The sequence below is a fragment of the Rhinoraja longicauda genome, chromosome 9 (assembly GCF_053455715.1).
Source record: "Rhinoraja longicauda isolate Sanriku21f chromosome 9, sRhiLon1.1, whole genome shotgun sequence".
Classification (NCBI taxonomy): Eukaryota; Metazoa; Chordata; class Chondrichthyes; order Rajiformes; family Arhynchobatidae; genus Rhinoraja; species Rhinoraja longicauda.
The window spans coordinates 50,315,101-50,340,875 of NC_135961.1; the positions used below are offsets into that span (position 1 = coordinate 50,315,101).

A 25,775-nucleotide genomic window follows, 5' to 3' on the forward strand; every position below is an offset into this window, starting at 1 on the left:
TGGACGAAGAAGGGTCTCGACCCGAAACGTCACCCATTGCTTCTCTCCAGAGATGCTGCCTGTCTCGCTGAGTTACTTCAGCATTTTGTGTTGGGTTGCATCACAGCTCTGCCCAAAACTGCAAGAAATTGCAGAGTTGTAGATGTAGCCCAGTCAATTACACGGACCAGATTTCCCACCATTGACTCCATCTATACTTAATGCTGCCTCGGAAAAGCAGCCAACACAATCAAAAACCTGTCCCACCCCAACCATTCCTCCTCCTCCCTGTTTCTGTCTAGCAGTAGGTACAGCAGCTTGAAAGCGTGCACTACCTGACTCAGGAACATCGTCACCTCTTGTCAGGCTTCGGAATAGTACTTCCATAAACTAGGGTACTGTCTGATTCACTTCTACCCAATTGCCATCATTGGATTTTGTCTAGGGACTGATGCGCTACAATGCTGAGTTGCTCTATATTTTCCTCTTTGCACCCTCTGTTGTACTTGAGTTTGAGTTGATTGTATTTATGTATAATACTGTATTATGTGATCTGATTTCACTGTACCTCGGTATACATGACAATAATAAACCTAAACCTAGTATTTATTGAATTTTATAATAATTTGAGAGAATTACAATGCAGATAAGTTTTTTCACCCCATTAGTGCTGTCGAAATGGTAATTATGACTCCGTTCAATCTCCTGAGATTTTGTGCAAATGGAACTTATTTTCACGGTATTTAAAAAAAATTAAATGCTGAAAAAAAATCTGAAATTCTGATTAAATTGATTCAAAAGAAACATAAAAAATAAAAGTAGTTGTCGAACATTTGGCTCCTAATTATACTCGCCTTATATTCAATAACATCAAGATATCCAGTATTGCTTCATTTCTTTAATGCCTAAAAATGTATTTATCTTTGCTTTGGAATGTATCCAGTAAATTACTAACCATAACTCTCTTGGTTGAAGTCCCACAGATTTACTACATGCTGGGTGAAAGCAAATGGGCTTTCACATCTATCCCTTACTGTGATACTGTGAACTCTGGTTCTCGGCTTCTCAGCCGAGAACTCTGTAAACTTCTAAGAATTTTACATATTTATTGAGATTAATTCTCGTCCTTCTAAATCTAGGGAGTACACACCCAGTCTGCTTAACCTGTTTAACTGACACAAACACGCCCTCTCAAAGATAAGAATTTCATGAACCTTCCTCAACCCCTGTTATAAGCAGGTATTGCTTTGTGTCAGACTTGAGAAAGACTTCTCTTTCACGCAAATGCTTTAAAAAAAGAAATAGGGCAAACAAATCATTTGCCTTCCCAATTGCAAGCTGCATCTGCATATGTGTGCACTTTTACTGATCACTGTACAAGGACACCCATCTTGCTTTGAACAACAGTGGTCGGCCTTTTAAAAAGATTTTCACATTATTTTACAGGACTTAAAGTAAGTGATGCTTTATTCATAGGGCAGCACAATGATGCAGCAGTAGAGCTGCTGCCTCACAGCGCCAGAGACCCGGGTTCGATCCTGGATACGGGCGCCGTCTGTATGGAGATTGTACTTACTTCCTGTGACCACTTGAGTTTTCTCGCGGGTGCTCTGGTTTCCCTCCCACATTCCAAAGACGTGCAGGTTTGCAGGTTAATTGGCTTCTATTAAACTGTCCCTGGTGTGTTTTCATGCCGTATCTCTGAACAATTTGTGTACCTGAGTGGAAGACCTCTCATTTTATTCCCCAATGTCCTTGCCAATTCACTGAACCTGTCCATATACTTTGATTCTTCCCTCTATCCCACTGGCAACCAACATTGCCACCAAACTTTAGGTAGTTCTGCTCTAAGGTATGTTGCGAAAATGTGTATTGGATAACTAGAGAATCCATTTACATTACAAAGGACAAATTGGTTCTGATGCACTTTCAGTTGTGAACTAAAGAACTTAACAGTTACTTTGGAATTTACCAGAAAGAAAATAAGGTGTCTTGGGGGAAAATAAAGGTCGAAATGTACGAAGTAACTTCCTTGTCATAATCAGGCATCATTGTTTCTTAAGAACGCAGTCTGTCTGTTACACCGCGTGGCTTTTGACATTTGTGCAACGATGTTCCATCAAAATTTGTATTGTGAACCTGAAACTCTGGCCCCGAATCCTCCGTTCCCATTGACATTGTTTTTATGACATGATTTTCTATAATGTGTGGTTTCGTACGAACACAACTACCACATTATAGTAAAACTACCTGTATATTACACAAAAGATAGACACAAAAGAAACTAGAGTAACTCAGCGGGACAGGCAGCATCTTTGGAGAGAAGGAATGGGTGACGTTTCGGTCACCCTCTTCAGACTGGGTATATTACACAATCTCTACACCCAAATGATTGATATAGATTAGGGTCCAACATGGATCTGTGTATGCCATCACCCTCACCAATCAGAGTATCCCTGCCCAAAAATGATCTGTTTATTTCTATTGTTTTCTATCATTTAACCAAGCTTAAGATATTATCCCAAATACCATACATTACAATTTTGTTCAATAATTGTGTGGCGTGTTAGTGAAGATCTTAAGCTCCAAATATCATGCGCAAACTTGTTTGGCTTGATCTTTGTTACTAGTTACAACCTCCCTCTTAATTACATTTGTAAAAATCCATGTCCTTTTAACTTGTAAAAAACCATGTCCTTTTCATAAATCTATTTTGACACTGCTCAACCCTACTATTTGTTTGGTGCCCCTTGGCAACATCCTTATTAATAGATGCTATTCATGATTTTAGAGTCCTACAGCACCGAAACAGGCCATTAATCACAACTCATCCATACCGACCAAATTGCCCATTCTAAGCCATTTGTCAGAATTTGGCCTATATCCATCTAAACCTTTCCTATCCTAACTGTCCAAATGTCTCTTAAATGGTGTTATTGTACCTCCCTTGAAGCTTCCTCTGACAACTCGTTCAACATACCTAGCTAGTATCCTCTGTGAGAAAAATATAGCACCTCTGATTCCTATTAAATCCTTCTCCTCTCACCTTGAACCTGTGCCTTCGCTATGTTACTGATTCCCTTACCTTGGGAAAAGGACCGTGCATTTACCCTATCGATTCCCCTCATGATTTTATACACCTTTATAATATCACTCCTCAGGCTCCTATGCTCCAAGGAATAAAGTCCAAGCATGCCCAACCTCTTCCCTATGAGTTCTTTAAATCCTGGCAACATCCTGTGAATGCATCCTCTTCAGTGCATCACACGCACACAATAATGAGTGATACTAGTGCTCAACAGGTCGGCTCACCCTTCCTCCTTTAAAATAATCCAGGGCTTTTCTGATTCTGTCCATTTCTGTCCCTGGTCAGTCTCCAATTCCTTTGCAATGCCATCACAGAACACGGTGTGCGAGACAGTGATGGTTGTCCTTTGTGTATGCTTATACAGTCAAAAGAAGACAGAGGTATTGCCAAAATTCCATGACTTGCCTAATGGACCTGCATCCATGAGCAAAGCAGAGGAAATTGTATGCAAGTAACTCACAGGCAAAACCGTAGATCTGTTTGGAAGGTGCTTCCACCTTGTACAGCTATGGTATTGGAAATGGGCAGCATGAGCACTCTGGTATTGGAAATGGGCAGCGCGAGTATGATGTGGTCAGCATAAATTTTCTACAGCTGCAGGTGTTTCCCTAAAGTATTTGAGCTGACAGAGATTTTGCTTATTAATAGGGAAAGGGCTCTTTGATGGAACAATTTATTTCCATTAAAGTATCCCAGTTAATGAGCACAGTGCTTATTTTTGTTCACAAGCTGTGTGTTTTGGCTCCAGCAATCTGCTGAAACTATTACGCCATTCTGCAATTCACTTTTTTCTGGCCCCTTCTGATTTAAGAAAGAAGAGAAATATTTGGTTTTTTTGGAGGGGGAGGGGGGGGGGGGGTGAGGGGGGTGAAGAAGCAGCGGGGACTGCATTAATAAAAAAAACTGCAGTATGTTACTTAGGAATTGAAGGATGAATGTTTGCTTTTCTTTCCCTATGGCCCGGATTTTTGCAGCGTGTTAGGTTTCAAGAGAGTTTTGTATTTGACGCTGCTATCAGCTTTTGCATTCTTAAAGATTGTTACACTCTCTAATTAATTTGAAATAAGCATATGTGTACTGTCTTTGTCATGGGCATGAGATGGACAGTGGCTAAGTTTGCATGCAATAGCAGGCAGGGCACAAAGTGGTCAGGCAGTATTGCTGGCAACATCACATCCCTCTGACATTCACTATCATGAAGAGCTTCGAGAGGCTGGTCACGGCACATATAAACTCCAGCCTCCCAGACAGCATTAATACATGTAATTAATTCATTAACCGCCACAGCAGGTCTATGGCAGATGCTATTTCTCTGACCCTACACCGTCTCTGGAAGAATCTTTAAGAATTTGGAAAACTAGGACCACTTAAAACCCTGTGGCCCAAATTGCATGCTTCAATCTCTAGTCGATCTGGGGTTCTTCCCCATTTGTTGCATGTTGTTGCACCTTCCCCCCTAACGTTGTGCTTATTTTGAAGTTAATCTTATGCAGTAATTTGTTGAATATGTGGCAGAATGAGGAATACATTGGGTGGGCTAGTGGGCGTGGTCATGAGGACATCATTGATATTAATATGTGGTGTTTAACATAGAGATTGAATATTATGTGATTGATGTGAAAGCATTGTTTCAACTGGTGGTTGATCCAGTTACAAGCGGGCACAGATTTATGACAATGGGCAAATAAAACTTTCATGGATTGAAATCGGTTGTTGAATGAAGATAAAGCAGCAATGTGCAAAAGGGAATTGGATCATTTGTTGCCATGAAAAATATTTGCACAGCTGAATTTTATTTCTTCAATTTTTGAACATTCTGTAACTTTCCGATTGACAGCTCCTGATTGAAGTGGGATAGAGTGCAAGAGAATCATGGAGACATTGGCATCCTGAAACAGCTCTGAAGTTTAGTTTAGTTCAGAGATACAGTGCGGAAACAGGCCCTTCGGTCCACCGGGTCGGCGCTGACTAGCGATCCCCGCACATTAACACTATCCTACACCCACTAGGAACAATTTTTACATTTACCAAGCCAATTAATCAGCACCAAACAAATCAGCACCTCTTTGCAGTGTGGGAGGAAACCGAAGATCTCGGAGAAAACCCACGCAGGTCACGGGGAGAACGTACAAACTCCATACAGACGGCGCCCGTAGTCAGGATCGAACCTGGGTGTCCGGCGCCGCATTCGCTGTAAGGCAGCAACTCTACCGCTGCGCCACCGTGCTATTAATACCCATCATCTCATCTGATTGCTACATGCAAGTTGGGACCATTCCCTAACCCACCCCATCACCATCTGCCTGCACCAAATATGATACGATACGACAAAATCTGTTCCCCATTTTCTGCACTTTTGATCTGTACAGAGACACAGCTCTGCTTTGGATTGTATTAGACTACCTTCAAACTAATACAGAGTTAAATGGGATGATGCAACACAGTACCAAATTGGGCCTGACTTCCCCACCTCTCTCCATTTATACTGGCTGAGCAAGTTTTCATTTTAGGTTAAGAAATGATGTGGCAAAAGGCATTAGAAGCTGGTCATCTCCAAATTTGATTGATGCATCTGAGCAAGCTGCTTTCGGTGTAGTTCAAACAGCGATTTCAAAGCCCAGATTGACTGCAAATGTCTCTGATCAAAAATGAGTGCATGGATGTAAAATGAGGCAGAGTGACAGACTATAGAGTACACTTTATGAACCAGAAAATTGAACCTATTGAAACGCTATTGATTAGATAATGCTTTCTACTGCACAAATTTCCTATCTTCCCCCATAGAATGGATATCACTTCTCTGATGGTGGGGCTGCATGAATATATCTTTATCAGTCTGCTCATGAACAAGTTGGAAAATCTTACAGTGCAGGGGTCAATTGGCAGATCATATGTGGGAAGTGCTAGAGAGTACTTTTTCTGCGGTGTCCTACTGTGCCACCAGGAGGGCCCTCTGTTAATTTTCACAATCACTGGTCACCCATTTGATGCAGTTGATGGAGGATAAAAGCATCTTTAGTAGAAGCATGTGTAGACTACTTAGTCCATCAGTTCTATTCCACCATTCAATAAGATTATTGCTGACCTCTGTGCAACTTTTGTGCAATTGAGTATTGTGTACTTTTAAGTTTTGTCTGCAGTTCTGGTCATCACATTACAGGAAAGATTTGAAGCCTTTGGAGATGCTGCAGAAGAGGTTCACCAAGATGTTGCATGGATTGGAGAGGATTAACTCCAAGGAGAGGTTGAACAAACGGATAATTTTTGCTGTCAAGACTTTAGAGATAAAGCGTGGAAACAGGCACTTAGTCCCCCTGAAGCCACGCTGACCAGCGTTCACCCCATGCTCTTTAACACTATCCTACATATTAAGGACAATTTTACAATTTTACAGAAGCTAATTAACCTACCAGCCTGTACATCTTTAGAGTACGGGAGGAAACCGGAGCACCCAGAGAAAAGCCACGCGGTCACAGGCAGAACGTACGAACTCCATACAGACAACACCCATAGTCAGGATTGAACCCGGGTCTCTGGCGCTGTAAGGTAGCAACTCTACCGCTGTACCACAGTGCCTGTAGCGTCGGAGGCTGAGGGGAGTCCTAATAGAAACATATAAAATTATGTGAGGCATAGATCGGTTTACCGCAGGGTGGAAATATCAAATACTAAAGTGCATGCGTTTAAGGTGAGAGAAAAAAGTTTAAAGGAGATTTATAAGTTAATTTTTAACAGAGAGTGGTAGGTGCCTGGAAAATGCTGTCAGGTCACTGGGTGGAAGCAGATATGAAAGCACCATTTAAGAGGCATTTAGGAACAGACACAGAAGCAAGCAGGGAATAGAGGAATATAAACCATAAGCAGGCAGCTGGGATTAATTTGAATTGGCAGCAGGGTCGGCACAGACGGGGAGGGCCAGAGGGCATATTTCTCTGCTGTGCTGTTCTGTTCTATGATCCTTTGATTCCATCCTTGAGGTTGGAAGCACAGTAATCTTTGATGCAAAGGGAGGCCATTCAGACCCTCGCATGCATGCCCATTGAAAAAGAGCTATTTTCTTTCATTGGATTTACCAGCTCTCAGTCCGTTATGCTGCAAACTCTGGTGCAGCAACATCTCATCCAGGTATTTGTTTGTCATGAGAGTCTCTTCCTCGACCACCTTTTCAGGCAGCGACTTCCAGATCTCCACTGCTCTAAGGAAGCAAGAGTACAGCATTCTCTTCCTAATCTTCCTAACCCTCTCCTTCGACAAACACATCAAACACATCACAAAGACAGCCTTCTTCCACCTCAAAAACATTGCCCATCTCCGTCCATCCCTCTCCTCCACAGCTGCAGAAACCCTCATCCACGCCTTCATCATCTCCCGTCTGGACTACTGCAACAGCCTCCTCTATGGCGCACCCTCAAAAATCATCAGTAAACTTCAATACATTCAAAACTCCGCTGTCCGTCTACTCACCCACACCCCGATCCGTGACCATATCACCCCCGTCCTTTACAAACTCCACTGGCTCCCCATCCCCCAGAGAATCCAGTACAAAATCCTCCTCATGACCTACAAAGCCATCCATAACCTGGCCCCATCCTACCTGACCGACCTCCTCCACAGGCACACTCCCACCTGCACCCTCCGCTCTGCTGCTGCCAATCTCCTATCCCCCCACATCCGGACCAAACTCAGATCCTGGGGGGACAGGGCTTTCTCCATCGCTGCTCCCACCCTATGGAACTCACTACCCCAAACCGTCAGAGACTCCTCCACACTCACCACATTCAAAACATCACTGAAGTCTCACCTGTTCAGTACTGCCTTCAACCACTGAAGGTCACCTCACCTTCTGTCTCCTTTCTCTGTTCGTTTACTTATTTACTTATTTATCTATTTATTCACTTCCCTATATTCTCTAAATCCCTGTAAAGCGTCTTTGAGTATATGAAAAGCGCTATATAAATGTAATGCATTATTATTATTATTATTAATCCTCTCTCCAATCTCTAAACATTGACCAAAAAGTCAGGATTGCTTCATTTAAATTATCTCCCAAACTATTTAAGTGATTTGGAACTCATTGGCTACAAAGGTGGTCCATGAGCATTTGAAGAAATATATTAGGTTGAATATTGGTATACCATGTTGTAATTTTCAGTAGTTCTGGTTCATTATTGGCTTTCAATAATTGAATTACATACTTCCCATCAGGTTGTTCTGTGTCCTTGTAGATTTTTTAGATTTTAGATTTAGAGATACAGCGCGGAAACAGGCCCTTCGGCCCACTGAGTCCGCGCCACCCAGCAATCCCCGCACATTAACACTATCCTACATACACTAGGGCCAATTTTTAAAAAAAACATTTACCCAGTCAATTAACCTGTACGTCTTTGGAGATAAGTTCTGTGAGTTCCCTTCCCTTGGTCCTTCCTCATTATTTTCCTTTGTAAGTATTCAATTCACTTCATAATTCCCAATCGACTCATGTTTCCATCCTCCTTGAAAGCAAATGATTACCACCATCTACTTAAATTAGTTTTTTTCTAGCATCCTCCTAGCATCTTTTGAATCTGTGCTGCTGAAACTTGAATCATCCAGCAATGAGCCCAGCTTCTGTCCTTTTATTCTATCTATGTTCCTCTTGTAGACATTTCAACCTTCAGTGAAGGAAATCCACTGTACTTGGCTTGTCTGGTCTGTGTTTAATTACATACCCATAGTACTTACATTTAAGTGTAATCTGAAATGGCAATCTGGGATGGGCAATAAATCACAAACACAGATCATTTTCAGTTTAAATTTTAAAAACTTCTTAATTATGGTTTCATAGCATGCTGCTAGAAAGATTCAATGGCCTGTTGAGCCAAGCTGTTAAAGGGAATGGAAGTGTGGCAGGCCAAGACCTACCATGTTTTTGTGCCACTCTGAGTTTGACAGCCATCACTGCTGCTGTATTTATAGTGGCAGAAGCTCAATGTGAAACCATGGTCTTTTCTTCTGATCTGACATATTTTCCAAGCCATTTTACAGCAGATGACTGAGCTGACTGGACAGGGAAATCACAACCATATTGCCAACTGAATTCCATTTTGCTGCCATAAATAATAAGAAGGAACAACTATGAAACATCAACAAAATATGTCAAACTTTTCATTTGTAGACTAGAAAGTATTTTCTGCAAATCCAGCTTTGTCACATTCTCACAAAAGTTTCAATTGATGATTGGGTTGCATACATTTTATGCAACCAAATCATCAAGGAGAACATTTTATTGAGTAAATTGTAAGCCAGGAAAACATTTTCCATTAGTTTTGAAATAAAAGTTGTTGGTTATGTTCTTGAGCTCAAGAATCTCAGGCAATAAAACCAAAACCCAAAAATACATCATGTATCTGAAATAATCATCACCAATAAATCTTAAATGAACACAATGAAAACATACGTGATAAACCTTTCTGGGCACTCACGAAATCCAAATATTAGGTCCCAAATAACCATTGCCTTGATGGAGAGTCACTGTCTCAAAATAATGGTTCATCCATTTAGGCAGACTTGATGGAATTCTTTCTTCTGAGGGGTAAAAGTCTTCAGAACTCTCTTCCTCAAAGACCAATGTGAGTAGAATATTCTCTCAGACTGATTCTTAACAAGAGGGTGACGCATACTCTGAGTATGGAGAATGTGGGTTGAGGTTGCAGACAGAACGCCTATGATCTTGTTGAATGTTAGAGCAGGTATGAGGTTGACTTGGCCATTCCCACTTCTAATTCATATCTTCAATGCTGGTTTTGCACATCAAGATGGCAGCGGGAGAGTTGAAAGTTATCACAGGTTTATTTCATAGCGATGTTGATGAAATTGAGTTTGATGGAGTTTGTAAGGTAGATAATGAAGGTTCTTCCTGTGATTGTTCAGAGATGACATTTGAAGGTTGTTAAAATATGATGTTGGTGAAAATTTGGATAACTTTTCATCTGAAAAGGTTGCGAGTCGATGTTCTGTTTTCCAAGTTATTTGCCACCTCAATGAATGGGGCGAAAGATGATGTAATACAATCTTAAAAGAACCGTGCCATGCCACTGGAAGGTTAGGTTTATGTATCCTTTAGAACTATTGACTTGTCTTGAGTGGTTGACGAAGAGAGGCTTAAACTTCCAATCATTCACGGCACTTCCGCCACAGAAATTAGTAAGATGATCTTTAACTATTTTGAAAACTCTGAGTACTTTTCTCATCCCTCGAGGAATGAGAGTATAAGAATACTTGAAAAACAGGCCCATTACATGGGCATTAGACACTTGTTTAAGAGAGTACCCATCCCTCTCATGATTTCCTCCAGTTCCAGCTTCTTGGGAAAATGTTATTTCACTATAGAATCTGCACTTGCTACCCCCTCCCTCGAGATCAGTTTTCCTTGAAATTTGGTGCTTGAAACATTCAAACCAACCAAGTTCTTAAACATTCGTGCTTTCAGAAGATTCTTCACCTTCCTCCTATTTTTTCAAGTCTCAGTATAACTATCTCACCTTTTCCTGGATCATCATCAAACTTAAGGGTAAATGCCTTTGATCCCGAGCTTCAAACCGGATACAAACCTTTTTTCCATTCTCTCCATTATAACACCCCTGCTCTTCATAACATCCACTGCATTTCTCGGGACACTAATGTTTATTCTATTGAAGTTGACAAGGATTTTTCAATCGGTTAACACTGTAGATTTAATGAATAACAGATGTCCACCAACGACTTGGCTTTATCACTGCTATTGATTAGAACCAGTCTGGTATTAATAATGCACTGATGTCTTCAAAGTCAAAACAGGCATGCATTTCTTACAGTTAGATTAGTCCATTTTTAATTACAGGGGAAATCTTTATAAATTGAGGACAGCACCCTAATTACTTTTTAGTGAAAATTAGTAAATTGAACTTTGTATTTCATGGAATGCCATATTCTTTGGAGAATTAATTTATTTTTGAAAGCAAATTGGGTAGTTACTAAAATTTCTGTTTTTGTGCAGTGGACATTGGTAATGAGTTTTCAAGCTTTTGTAAGAAAATAACTGCAGATGCTAGTACAAATCAAAGGTATTTACTCACAAAATGCTGGAGTAACTCAGCAGGTCAGGCAGCATCTCAGGAGAGAAGGAAAGGGTGACGTTTCGGGTCGAGACCCTTCTTCAGACTGATGTCAGGGGGGCGGGACAAAGAAAGGATATAGGTGGAGACAGGAAGATAGAGGGAGAACTGGGAAGGGGGAGGGGAAGAGTGGGACAGAGGAACTATCTAAAGTTGGAGAAGTCAATGTTCATACCGCTGGGCTGCAAGCTGCCCAAGCGAAATATGAGGTGCTGTTCCTCCAATTTCCGGTGGGCCTCATTATGGCACTGGAGGAGGCCCATGACAGAAAGGTCAGACTGGGAGTGGGAGGGGGAGTTGAAGTGCTCAGCAACCGGGAGATCAGGTTGGTTAAGGCGGACTGAGCGAAGGTGTTGAGCGAAACGATCGCCGAGAATACATGAGTTACAGGACTACAAGGAGAAAGAAGTGGAATGGGATTGAAGATTTTTTTCTGATAGGAGCCGGCTTGGACTGGATGGGCTGAATGGCCTCTTTTTTGTGACTACACATTTAAGAGTGTTTATGTAAAGGATGCTATGAATGGCTGAAAAAGTGACAACACGTTGAGAGTTTTGATATTTGATAGGCTGTGCACTGAACAGGTTGAATGTTTGAGAGAGATTTACTATCTTGTAATATCTTGTTCTTTAATTAATGGTTTGGCTGTACTCTAACATGGAAATAAACGGAATCCTTTAATTATTTACATCTTAATTATTTAGATAAACCTGTTTAAATGTTACTCCTTTCAGTGTGGCTTCATCTTGTTGGCCTCACTAGTGACATTATCTTACTGATATTGGCATAATTCCAAGAGCATATTGAAGAAACTTTAATATAGAGGCTTCTACTTTAAATTGGGGTATGGCCATGTAATCAGTAGCTTAACAACAATGAAGGTTTGTACACAGGTGTCTTATACCCATTGCATGCCGTGTCACTCAATGTTTAATCCTGCCTGTTCCTGGCATGCTTTGAAATAGTACTTTGTTTTCCACAGAAACATGATCAAATCATTCTACACTGCCAGTCTGTTATACGACGTCCTTACTGTGTTTGGGGAGCTCACTGAAGAGGCAAGTATGCAGATAATTTACCTAGGATTGCATTGTGTGCCGAGATTAAAGGCTAAATCTTGCATTTCTTTTAACATTATGAAGTGCTGTATGCTTTGCAAGAAAAACTGTGATTTAATTCTTAAACTCAAGGAATATATATATTTAATGAGTAATTTATCCATTGATGCATGTATTACAACAGAACTAACACACTCCGGACATTCCAAAGTATTTTAGGGCCAATTAAATATATTTAAATTGCAGTCACTGTAGTTAACTAGCATATTGCCTCAGCCAATTTACGCACAGCAAAGCCCCAGAGAACTTGAGGAAATGACTGAATGATTAATTACAATGTTGTTCATTGATCTTGTTTTTTATTTTTGTAAAAGAAAGGGTCAAGATTGCTTTTGGAAATTTCTTAAGGGAAGTATGAAGTGGAAGCATAATCATGTCAATACCCCTGATGCCTCGCCATCAGACCTGTAAAGATCTCTAAGTATAGTCCTAAATCGAGGAGCTTTTTAGATAATGTTGTAAAAGAATTGCCATTGTCATAAGAGCATAACTAGAGTAAACAACTTAGCGCATTGTGACTTTTTCACCTTTGGGTGTGACCTAACTCCACCTTCTCCCTGTAACCCTTAATATCTTTGACTAATGCAAACTTATCAATCTCATATTTTAATGTAACAATTGACCTGGCAGCAATTGTCATTTGTGTCAAAGTGTTCCGAACTTCTATCATCTTTTGTGTGCTAAAATATTACCTAACTTCATCCCTGAACGATTTGGTTCATATGTTTAAATTCTGTCCCCTAATCCTCGATACTTCAACCAGCAACAATATTCCATCTCTCTCTGACTTATTAGTTTTCTTTAGTACGTTAATACAACTGTCGTGTATGTAATCTTTCCTTTTAATTTTGGAATTTGAGACCCAGTTTCATGATCTACCAAGCAGGAGTGATCCCTCCTCTCCTATTTGTTTCTGAGAATTGGACTCCTGAAGCAGGCATTCTTTGGAATCTCTGGCCAATGACTGCTCTAAGTTGAGGCCAAGCTCTCGGGATATGGGACCACCTCACTGCCTGCAAAGCATCCCACCCCATCTGGCAACTCATCACCATTTGTTTGTAGTTCCACACTGACCTCATTAGACACCTCAAAACCAACATCGGGGGGGGGGGGGGGGGGTGAATAAGATAGAATCAAGGTATGTGGAGATGAGTTAATTGAAGCAAGAGCAGGGAGAAACAATGGGTTGAGTTTAGTTTGGATTTAAAACATGGAAGCAGCCCCTTCGGACCACCGAGTCTGCGGCAATCAACGATCACCTATACACTAATTCTATATACTGCACACTAGGGAGAATTTGACTGGCCAATTAATCTAGAAACAAGCACCTCTTTGAAATGTGGGAGGAAAAACTTTTTCAGCCAGAGAGTTGTGAATCTGTGGACCTCTCCGCCACAGAAGGCAGTGGAGGCCAATTCACTGGATGTATTCAAGAGAGAGTTAGATACAGGGCTTAGGACTAACGGAATCGAGGGATACGGGGAGAAAGCAGGAACAGGATACTGATTCTGGATGATCAGCCATGATGATATTGAATGGCAGTGCTGGCTCGAAGGGCTGAATGGTATACTCCACCCATTTTCTATGTTTCTGTGAAACCTGAATATCCAGAGAAAGTGCATGTGGTCACAGGGGGACCGTCCAAACTCTTCCAGGGCAGTTCTGTTTGTGGACTTTTGGGTTGGGGTAGAAGCGGGCCGTGCGGGGCTAGGAGGCTTTGGAGACTATGGAGGCTGTGGAGGGCAGATTGCCAGAAGTGATGAGATCAGAAACAGTCTGGGGGGTAATGGCCTGGTGTTCAGCTGTGGATTCATGGTTCCTGTCTATAAATAGAAACAGATTTATTCCAGGAATTGGAAGAACTGATATCAAGGGAATATCTTATAGATTGTGAAGAGTTTAGAGCAAGCAATTTAGGTTGTGATCCAACTTGCCAGAGTTTGTGATTTACTTTGTGTAGGAAGGAATTGCAGATGCAGGTTTATGCTAAAGATAGAAACAAAATGTTGGAGTAACTTAGCGGGTTAGGCAGCAACTCTGGAGAAAAGGAATAGGTGAAGTTTCAGGTCAGAACCCTTCTTCACTCTGCAATCTGAAGGTGGTGAATGGCGGATGAAGTTAAGATACGTCAGCCAAATCTAAAATGGCAGGACACACATATGAGACTGAATAATTCAAATATTGTTTCTATATTCCAACATGTTAATTATTTGCACAAGGAGTGGTTGAGAATTGAATTCGTAGGGGACTCTGTATGGTGACTTGGAAAGATTGTCCCCCTTGTGTGAACAGTCCGTAATCAAGGGGCATCAATTTAGAAGTTCATGAGCCAAGTTACATATCCAGGGCTTTTTCACAGGCACTGACGGAAAAATAGAAAGTATTCTACATGGTAAAATAGGATAGCAGATGGGGTGTGGAGCAGGGCATTTAGTTTTGATATACTCGCATCAAATCACTAGTTCAAAATAGTCTCCACCCTTTGTTGCAAATGGATATGGGACTACAACTTTCCCTCTGCTATTCCAAAGTGATGTAATGCAACATTAGATAACGATGCGCTTTATGGCAGCAGAGATCTGACGTAAAGTGCTGTGACATTAGAGGTGTCAATTTCTGCTGAGATGCAAAACACTGAGATGCAAGATTCTATTTTTTTAATGGATATATAAAGGATCCTATAGGCAGTGATTGATGAAGAACTGGGGAATTTTTTTCATTGTTCTGACAAAATGTATTCCTTGAAGAAAATCAGCAAAAGGTTATTATTATCACATTACTCTTTGCAGAAGCTTGCTGTGTGCAAATGGCCACAGTTGGGCGGGACAGTAATGTAGCTGGTAAAGCCGCTGCCTCACATCTACAGGCATCTGGATTCAATTCTGACCACCTGTGCTGTTTGTGGAGTTTGCACGTTCTCCCTGTGACCACATGGGTTTCCCCAGAAAGCTCAGTTTTTCCTCCATATCCCAAAGATAGGGTAATTAACTATTGATTTTTTCCTCTAGTGTGTAGTCAAGTGATAGAATTGGAAGTGTGTGTGTGTGGGTTGGAAATGGTGATAGAAATGTGGGGAGAATAAAATGGGATTTGTGTAAATTGGGATTTGTGTAAATAGTGCTGGATGTTCAGCACTGACTTATTGGGCTGAAGGGCCTGTTTCCCTTGTCGTGTGATTTTGTCACCCTATGACATTATTGTTGTGCCTATACTTGAAAGCACTTCAAGACCTGTGAATGTCAATGTATGTGAGAAAATAATGAGTGTTTATTTCTTATTCATTGGGGGATTGGAGTAGAAAATTCAAGGGCCTATTCTTTTCCTATAGAAAGGCCAGCATCGTGGTGCAACTGGTGGAGCTGCTGCCTCACAGTGTCAGAGACTAGTGTTCAGTGTCAGAGACCAACGTGCAAATGTGTGCTATTTACATGTTCTCCTGTGACCACATGGGTTTCCTCCAGGTGCTTTGGTTTCCTCCCGCATCCTGAACACATGCGGGTTTGTAGGTTAACCGGCATTTGTAAAACTGTCCCTAGTGTGTAGGGAATGGATGAGAAAGTGGGAATACAGAATCATTGTAAAGGGGTTGCGTGGACTCGATGGGCCGAAGGGCCTGTTTCAATGCTGTTTCTTTCAGTCAATTCTATATTTCATTATTCAATAGCGTGGCATATTTCATAAGAGTAAAAGTACTACAAATAAATGTAAATAAGTCTTTGCAGGGAGCCTATCTTGTTTTTTTGCAGCAAAAATCTTTTAATTTGGCATAGTATGTGCGATAGATCCTGTGTGTGAGGCTCACTATGGAACATTAGCCTATGACAGTTGGCTGCCTTCACTTCATTATATGACTGATTTAACCTTTAAGCATGTATCTGACTGAAATTTGGAAATTAGATTAACTTTGTAACTGGGACTTTTAGTAAAGAAAGTGCAGCTAGATTAGATAACTTGGCATTTTGTGCTTTTGAGACGCAGACCTACAAATTTACTTCAATTGACAGAAACATTCAACATGTTGTTAATTGAATTCTCATATCTTGTTTAATTATATACTCCGTTTTACAAATTAATGCTAATACTTGTTGGAATTTTTTTGATGTATGAGATCAGGGGTAGAATGGAGCTAAGGAACTTCTAAATCTTAAAGAATTTGAATTTTTACACCAGAACTTTAACCCACAAAATACTTTGCAGTCAGTGAAAATGGGTAAGTGCCCCATGAAAGTTCCCTGGGCTCCACAGTTAAACCTCTCATGGCAGGTGGCATCCGCGTTAATGCAGCACCTCATCCGGCCACCTTCCCCATGCTGAATGAAAATATTGAGTCTCTTTTGTAGGTCATAAGCCTGCAACCAACTAGTTTGGAGGCAAGCTGAGCCATGAGTAACATTTTACGTGCTAATGTCAGAGTATGGATTTGTTCCCATAAGATCTGGATTTGGTGTAACTGCCAGTTACATTCTAGTGAAATGCTCTGAGGGGGCCACTCAATTTGTGGGTCTCTGAAGCGAGGCCGCAACGGTGCGGCAGGCTGCATTTTAAGTCTCCAGTTACACAATCAAACCATTCACAGTTTTCAAATGGAATAGCATTGAATTTGTGAAGAAAATCAAAGGGCTCCATTTATTTGTCGTAAGTATACAAATAGCAACAAACCATCGAAGAAGCCTCTGTGGAGAAACTTGCTGTTTTCAAGGCCTTGAAGATAGACAATAGACAATAGGTGCAGGAGGAGGCCATTCGGCCCTTCGAGCCAGCACCGCCATTCAATGTGATCATGGCTGATCATTCTCAATCAGTACCCCGTTCCTGCCTTCTCCCCATACCCTCTGACTCCGCTATCCTTAAGAGCTCTATCCAGCTCTCTCTTGAATGCATTCAGAGAATTGGCCTCCACTGTCTTCTGAGGCAGAGAATTCCACAGATTCATAACTGACTGAAAAAGTTTTTCCTCATCTCAGTTCTAATTTTCCTCATCTCAGTTCTAAGATAGCAATGGTGAAATGCTTAACAAGACATAAATGATATTGGACTTCATAATTAGAGGTATTGGTATTAAAACAGTGAAGGTTTGCTGGCCTTCATAAACTTCTGGTCAGTCCATAAGTAGAATATTGTATCCAGTTCTGCTCAACGTGCCTCAGGATATTAAAACTCTGCCGAGGGTCCAGAGATTTTTCTGAATCATTTAAAGGATGAGGGAGTTAAGCAATATTTATTAATTTCTGGGAACCTATGTGTTGCTGGCAAGGTCAGTATTTATTTCACATCATAATTATTCTTAAGAAGATGGTGGTGAGTCAGTGCATTGAAGCACTACAGTTCTTTGATGAAGGTACTCCCAAACACTGTTGGGCAGCGAATTCCAGAATTTGAACCCAGGCACTCTGAAGGACTAGCGAATCAGCATAGTGCCCACCCATATACTTACTGGCTTGCCTTAACACTTTCTTTGTGACAGAGGTTCAAATTTTGGGAGGTGCTGTTAGACTAGCCTTGGTGACTAATAGCAGTGCATTTTTGTGATTGCACAATGCAGTTTCAATACCTCAGTGGTGGAGGGACTGAATGTTCTGGGTAGTTGATGGGAGCTTCTTGAGAGTTGCCAAAGCTGAGCTCATCTAAGCAAATGGAGGATATTGCATTGCACTTCTGATTGGCTTTATAGATGATAGAGATATTTTAGGGTACCCAAATTTTAACCTGGTGTTTCAATCACAGTATTAATGTGGATGATTCAGTTAATTGAGTTTCTGATCATTGGCCTCAGCAGGGAACTCGGGAAATGGTAATACCATTGAATGTCGGGAACAGGTAGTCTGACTCTCCCTTGCTCCCTTGTTGGAGATGGTCATTACCTTGCACCTTTGTGGGAGAAATATTATTTGCTACTTATGCAGCCATGCTTGAATGCTCTTCAGATATGCTGTCTGCAGTCAATAGTTCCCCTGGCTGACGGATGATGAATGGAACTGAACATTGTGCAATCATCAATAAATAGCCCTATTTATGGTGGAAGAAAGCTTATTGATGAAGCAGCAAAAGACAGTTGGGCCTTCGACATGACCATGAGGAACTCCTGCATTGCCATCCCAGAGTTAGGATGATTGGACCCCAACATTACAGCCATCTTCTTTTGTGCAAAGAATAACCTCCAACTTTGAAATGTTGTCGCATTGATACAATACGATGGAACTTTATTTATCCCAGGAGGGAAATTGGTCTGCCAACAGTCTTAAAACACACGATACATGAAACATGAAATTAAAGTGCCAAGTGGAATTCACATTAGATGCCTATTGAATTCACTTTTACTAGGACTCCTGGACCCCACGCTTTATCAAGAGCAGTCAATCTCATTATATCTCCAGAATCTTTCTCTGGTCCAAGTTTGGACCAAGTCTATTAAAGGCGTCAGGATTTGAGTAGTTACACCAAAATCCAAACTGGGCATAGTGAATAATTTATTGTTGGGTTAATTTTGTGCAGGTGCTGCTTAATAAAAGAGATTTGTTGGGGACTCCAGGAAAATTAACTTGCAGGGACATGGAAGTGGAACAGTGGAATAGAATTAACTAGATTGTTGTACAGAGAGAAGGCATGGACAAAGGACTGAAGAGCTGTCAATTACAGGAAGCACTGTGAAATTATTTGGGGCAGAGAACGTCACATGAGCTTGTGGTAGATGACACATCTGGTGCTTCTGCTGTTACTGGAATATAGCCATATTGCCAGCTATCTGTGGGCAGCTGTCACGTGAATTATCTTTGTGGACACAAGGATAAACAGCAACGGAAATAACAAAAAAACGAATTGAAACATTGGGTGTTTGGCCTTAGAGGAATTTAGAGGCAACAGTCTGGTGGAATCGATAGCCCATTGTTTATGGGGTGAATGATGAAACATTTCAGAGCAAGACTATTAAGTAGCCCACTGCTCACTCATGAATACACATTCAAGTTTAATATCCAGTTGAGGCACTTCAATTTCAACAGCAGCATTATTGTCACATTTGGATTGTTGAAGCATGCACTGCCTATTGATTTGTTCACAAGAAGAAAAAGCCAGAAGCATAACATTTCTCACTAGGAAAATTTTATCCTGTTCCATGCTTGGTTGTGGTTTGATTAATTTTTGAGCATTTTGTATGATCATTGGGCCACACTCTAATTGCAAATATATCATCAGTTACCACTTCAATGGAAACCCAGCTGGATGTCTTTCAGCTCACTTTATTATATGATGCATTCATTATTGGTGACATATAAATGTTTTTTGAAGATAAAAATATTATTCTTTGATAATTGATTTTCACAAAATATGTGAACCTTTGGAGATAGGTTATTGTTTTAATGAAATACAGTAGTCTGGAGTCTATGATGGAGGATCACAATATTTTGTATTCCGTACATTAAAAAAAAAAGAAAATAGGTGCAGGAGGAAGCCATTCAGCCCTTCGAGCCAGCACCGCCATTCATTGTGATCATGGCTGATCGTCCACAATTAATAACCCATATCCCTTGATTCCACTAGCCCCTAGAGCTCTATCTAACTCGTAAAATACGTGAAATACATAAAGAATATTCAGAGCTAAAGTAACTACTGCATTTCTAATGTAGGTTTATGAAAGACATGGTAAAATTTTCATGCTGAGGGAGAAAACGGAAGATTAAATGGTCTGTCCCAGTTACGCGATTTTTAAGGCGATTGCCGGCGACTGTCAAAGATCTAAGCAGATCGCCGACATTTTCTTTTACCCTACGGCAATGACCACGACAATGCCGAGTCAGGTCGATACAAGTTACTTTTTTTGTGAAACTGGCACCTGGCTAAGAGATTACACCGTCTTTGGAAACATCGCAAAATTCCCACGCTTACCTGACCGTCAAACTGTCGCCTCCAATCTACCTGTCAAATGTCCTGACGGTAAATAAATTGGTTAAACAGAACTATCTTCTGGTATCTTCAAATGCCTTTTCTTAATTTAATATTACGCGCTTCTAAATGCATCTACGACAACCTAGCAAACCTGGGGACAGCGTGCGACAGCGCCCGCAATAAGTTACGATACCTGGCGACAAGCCAGCTGTCACCGAGAAATTTCTAGCAGGTAAATTTTTCCGCGACGCGCCGAAATCCGCTACGATTCATTGAAGACTCCTCACGATCATGCCCGTGACACCCCGGCGAACGTTCGGCGACAGCCTAGTCGTTGGCAGTCGCCTTAAAATCGCCTAACTGGGACAGGCCCTTAAAGTGGTTTCTGCATAGGATCTCCAACAGTTTTAAATATAAATCCTAAGGGAAGGCAGCACCGAGTCATCTTTTAAAGATCTTAAAGTAAGATGCCCAATTTATGACTTAGAGTCAAGAAGACTTCCATTGCAACATGAATGACAATCATTGCTAATTTTGCAACAATAGGTTGTCATTTGCACACCATGTGATCCTGCAGTTAAAATGAGGTAACCTATAATTCTTCTGATTTGGGCGGTACTTGTATCATTATGGTGGGCAGTACTTGAATTATTAATGCCATCTAACTTCTTCAGAGAAGGTAGAGAGAATTACTGTGTAGAGTCTCATCCAACCATAGTATTTTGACAGCTTTGTACTTCCATGGAAGTATTGGAATTCCACGGGCTCCTTTCTCATGGTTTGGAGCAAGTCTCAACGGAAACATTCATTTATAGTCGCCATTCAGTGAAAAATTAACGATTAGGAATTGTTGTGACAGAAGAATTCCTTCAGCTGTACAAAACCCTGAACATTGTAAATTGCTCTGATTAGACCAGAAAAAGCAGGATATCAAATGTATACAAGATTCCAAGCAATTTAGCCAAATTTGAAAGAATATAAGTAGAATCAAGTCACTGTGGATACTGAAAGAGCAACTTCTGGAAATACTCAGTTGATCAAATAACTTGCAGCATTTACCTGCAATATCTGCAAGCTGGCATTTATGAATCATTTGGAGTACCCAGATTCTAATGCAATTCAGTTTAGTAATCTGAGGTAATTTACAGTTTCTTCCTCCGTGTCTGACCTGTCTGACTCTGTCTAACCTGAGTATTTATAGCCTTTTATTTGTAAACTGGTAACAGTGGCCAGTGCAATTTAATGCAGCTAATTGTTCATTAATACGCATGGGAACAAGAAATATCTTTGATTAGAAGCTATGCACAAGTAGAGACCAGTCTTTCAGATATGTTGATTTTTGATGCTTAAAATATTATACTGGAAAGTGGAGTTCAGAGACAGGATTACCTATGATCTTGTTGAATACAAGATTAGATTGAAATGCTTTATTGCCATTTTCTGCTTTTAGAGTGGCTTGATCTTTGTTCATGAAATAGGATTAGGCTGTGTAGATTGTGCAAACTAAGGTTCTTTTCTCTTGGAAAGAATAAGCAAAAAGCAAGTTGAATACAATTTTTTTAATTTTGAGGGGTGGACTGGCAAAATCATTTTCACTTCTACACAAGGCTAGAGCAAAGAAATATAGTGTGTCCATTTAGAAATCATATCAAGACTTTATTACACAAAGATTGGTGAAATGTCCAAAGTGGTTGAAACGGATTTATGGTGAAATTGAGGTTTAGGAAGGATAAGGGGGTTGGAGGTAGTTCGAGTGAGAGGGAGTAAGATCGAGTGAGAGGGAACTGGTGTGGGACCAATGAGATCGAATCTCCGTCATTTTCATCTTCTGTGTTTGGAGTTTTTTTCTGTTTCCCTGATCAACTGATTAGAAAAGAAGCCCGAGTTGTAATTAGGTAAGTCTACAAACTTAAATTGAGGTTTGAAGGATGTAAATGGTGCCAATAAAGAACATTTGGCAATACTTTCCAAAAATCCATAACAAAATTGTTAGTGACTTAAATCTCTTCACTTGTAAAGAGGTAACGGGAAGGAAATTAGATATCTTTGAAAGGATCTTAAATTACTAGGTTTTGGCTTCTGTCAACTAAATTTATTGCCTTGCTTTCCAGGCGCTTTCCCTATTCCAGCAGTGGCTTCCAGGGTGGATTAAAATTCTTAAAAGCCAATTGGGATTTTTGGACAGATCCTGAGCTGCGACATTGACGCACATTAAATATTTTGTGATCTGCAGACTCAAATACTGGAAGATGGGGGGAGGATAGTGAACATTTCAAAGGAAAGGATTTAATATTTCCTTGTAAAATATTTTATTCTTGAGTCAATAACATTCTCAGAGGGCCAGGCAATCTACACCATTTTTGTTTGTGTTCATTCTCAAAAATATTTAAAATCTATTTCGTTTTGTTCCTTCCTAATAATGTTATGCTGAAACAACAAAATATAACAATAAAGGTTCTCTTAGGCAGAGAGAACCATAACATAGGTATTTATTGATTAGTAATGACCTGCTGTGCTTGTCTGAGATTGAGTCATGTGACCATCTTATGTTTTGAAGGTCTTTTATTGCAGAAGGAGTTTGAGAGTCATGTTCTTGGGCAAGTGGAGGAAGTACTAGAACCTAGTACACTACATTTAGATTTAATGGTCAAAATGGTATCTAGAGATTGGAATGAGTGTACTCATAGCTACAGTTGATGTACCGGTAGTTTTGTTATAATACAAATTCTTTATAGAAAGTCATGTTATAGCAGAACAGGATGTAGTTACCTTCAAAGCAGAGATGTAAATAGATTTTTGCAATCATCCTGTATCCAATGCAGCCTGCGTATAATCTATCACGTTATCACCAATTTACATGATGGGAACTCACATTATAGCAGACCCACTTGTATTTACTGGTTTGACAAGAGTGCTGGAGGAACTCAACGGACAGGCAGTATCTGCGGAGGGAATGAACAGGTAACATTTCGGGTTGGGACCCTTCTTCGGGCTAATTTGCGAAATGCTTTGTGTGGTGACAGGGAATTGATGACATAAAGTGGGAGGACAATTTACATTGCTGAAGGAATGCTGCTTTATTTGGGTGATTTATGCCCAAATCTGGTAAAGTCAGACGTAGACAGGAGGAAATGCAAATGCTGGTTTACAAAATGCTGGAGTAACTCAGTGGGTCAGGCAACATCCCTGATGAATACGGATAGGTGACATTTCTGGTCAGGATCCTTCTTCAGACCCTGAAGTAGGACCCCGACACAAAACGTCGCCTATCTATGTTCTCCAGATATGTCTGATCCACTGAGTTACTCCAGCACTTTGTGTTTTTTGCTGGTAAAGTCAGAGTCCTATAAATCAAGAACAGTTGCGGGTTCTCTTATCTTTCTCAACATGTCTTCTAACTACCACCATGTGAAACACAACATAAGTTTCATTCTTCATTCTTGGCCCCTTTTTCCATGCTCGTCAGCTGCACATTCAAGTTAATTCTTTACATCCTCTGCAAGATACTGAGGAGAATATAATCGTTGCCAGGTTAGTTCGGTAAATTTGCTAGAAACTGAGGCCTTTCTGGGGAAAATGTTTTCCTGCGGGGGGGGGTTGGGGGTTCAGAGGGGAAGGGGGACGAGTATATGGGTGGGGGGATGTCATGTGCGGGGATGGGTGGGGGTTCAGAGAGGAGGGGGGCTTGAGGACTGGGTGGAGGGATTTCTGGGAACCCTAGTTGTCAAAAATCCGACGGCATTCTAGAGTTGGCTGTTATTGGAGTTTCTGAATAGTGATCTGTTCTTCGTTAGTGAGACAAAGAGGATATTTTTCATCTTGAGTTGTTTACTCTCAATACATTGTTTAGTATTATAGAACAATCAATTTATAATGCTGAAACTAGATACCTAGACCTGAGGTCGGTCATAGTATGGGTAAGATTTATTTAATCCACATGTTTTTTAAAGAGTTCATACAATCATCTTTCAATCAAACTGTATTACCATCCTATCTCGCTTTTTATAATTTGAAGCAGGTCGGGGAAATCATTGAGGTTCTACTTTTTTTTGTTTTGGGTGAGGTGGAAGATCTTCTATTTGCATGGCTGATCTGTCCAAGCTCAATTCAAGATTCCATTGTGAACCTACCACTGATAACTCTCAGTGTTGAGATTATTTTACTTTCATTCTTTATTTTAATTCCATGGTGCTAACACAATCAAAAGCCCTCTTCTGCCTGTTAGCTGTACAGGCTCAAAGCTAAAATAAGTTGAATAGTACTAATAATTTGCTCAGGGCCTTGTGCCCACAGTACAGAGGTGCTCAGGTAATTTAACAGCTATTGTGAAGCTACCAGAAAATACCATCGAAGAGGCAGTGACAGAACAGTTGCATACCTTTTGATCAAAGAGAGCCAATTTGGAATTAGTAACATTTGACTAAACTGAAGATAGAGACAAAAAGCTTGAGTAACTCAGCGGGTCAGGCAACATCTCTGGAGAAAAGGAATCTGAAGAAGGGTCTCGACCCAAAAGGTCACCTGTTCCTTTTCTCCAGCGGTGCTGTCTGACCTGCTGAATTACTCCAGCTATTTTTGTCTATCTTTGGTGTAAACCAGCATCTGCAGTTCCTTCCTACATATCTGACTAAACTGGTTGAAATTTATTTGGATTACAGACATGGTAAATAGATCAACATGCAGGTTCTTCTTTGAATTTGAGGTTCAGATTAGTTTCGAAATAAGATTAGCAAAAAATATAATCTGTGGAATCAGAGATAAATTTGTGACAAAAAATAGATAATTACTGGAAGAGAGAAGATGGAGATGAGGTTAAAGCAATTAAAACTCCGATTAATCATATGTGACATTGTGTTCCCCAGGAATCTGAAGACAGTGGATGAATAGAATAGTTTTTGTGTAACGCTACGACGTAATTAAACTTGTGAATTTGAGAGAGGGTTGCAAAGTGATATGGACAGGCAAAGAGGGTGGGCAAAATACTACATTGAAAACAAAATAAACAGGGTTAAGTGTGAGTTTGCCCATTTTGAATAAAAGAAATCCAATTCAGAATTAAATTCAGAGACTCAAAGTAATGTAGTAGCTGAGAGATTTGGTTGTCCTGTGCACAAATCATGTAAATCGAGTACATATTACAAACATTAATCATAAAAGCAAATTAACTGGAAGGTTTTAACATGGAAGCGAGGAAGTGGTCATTATGTTTTACATAGCCATGGACATTCCCTTTTCTGTTGTGGATTCCAAAATACATTTATTTTCCTTAGAATGAATACCGAATAATTAAAACTAGAATAATAACAGCATGTCATTGATTAAATTATGATTAGCTGTTATTACTCTAAATTCAGAAGGCTGAGGGAAAATATAATCCAAGTATTTAACATTGCAAAATCAGAGAAGTAGATATACATAGAAACATAGAAAATAGGTGCAGGAGGAGGCCATTCGGCCCTTCGAGCCAGCACCGCCATTCATTGTGATCGTGGCTGATCGACCCCAATCAATACCCCGTGCCTGCCTTATCCCCATATCCCTTGATTCCACTAGTCCCAAGAGCTCTACCTAACTCTC

At 40.5% G+C, this 25,775-nt stretch overlaps 1 protein-coding gene across 1 annotated transcript in view; it reads left to right on the forward strand.

Moving 5' to 3' along the window:
- The window catches only part of vta1 (vesicle (multivesicular body) trafficking 1), a 167,930-nt gene that overhangs the window by 90,108 nt on the left and 52,047 nt on the right, over nucleotides 1-25,775 (forward strand). The window contains exon 4 of the mRNA XM_078405455.1: nucleotides 12,182-12,257. Coding sequence (XP_078261581.1) covers nucleotides 12,182-12,257 — 76 coding nt within the window. The remainder of the gene's footprint in view (nucleotides 1-12,181; nucleotides 12,258-25,775) is intronic.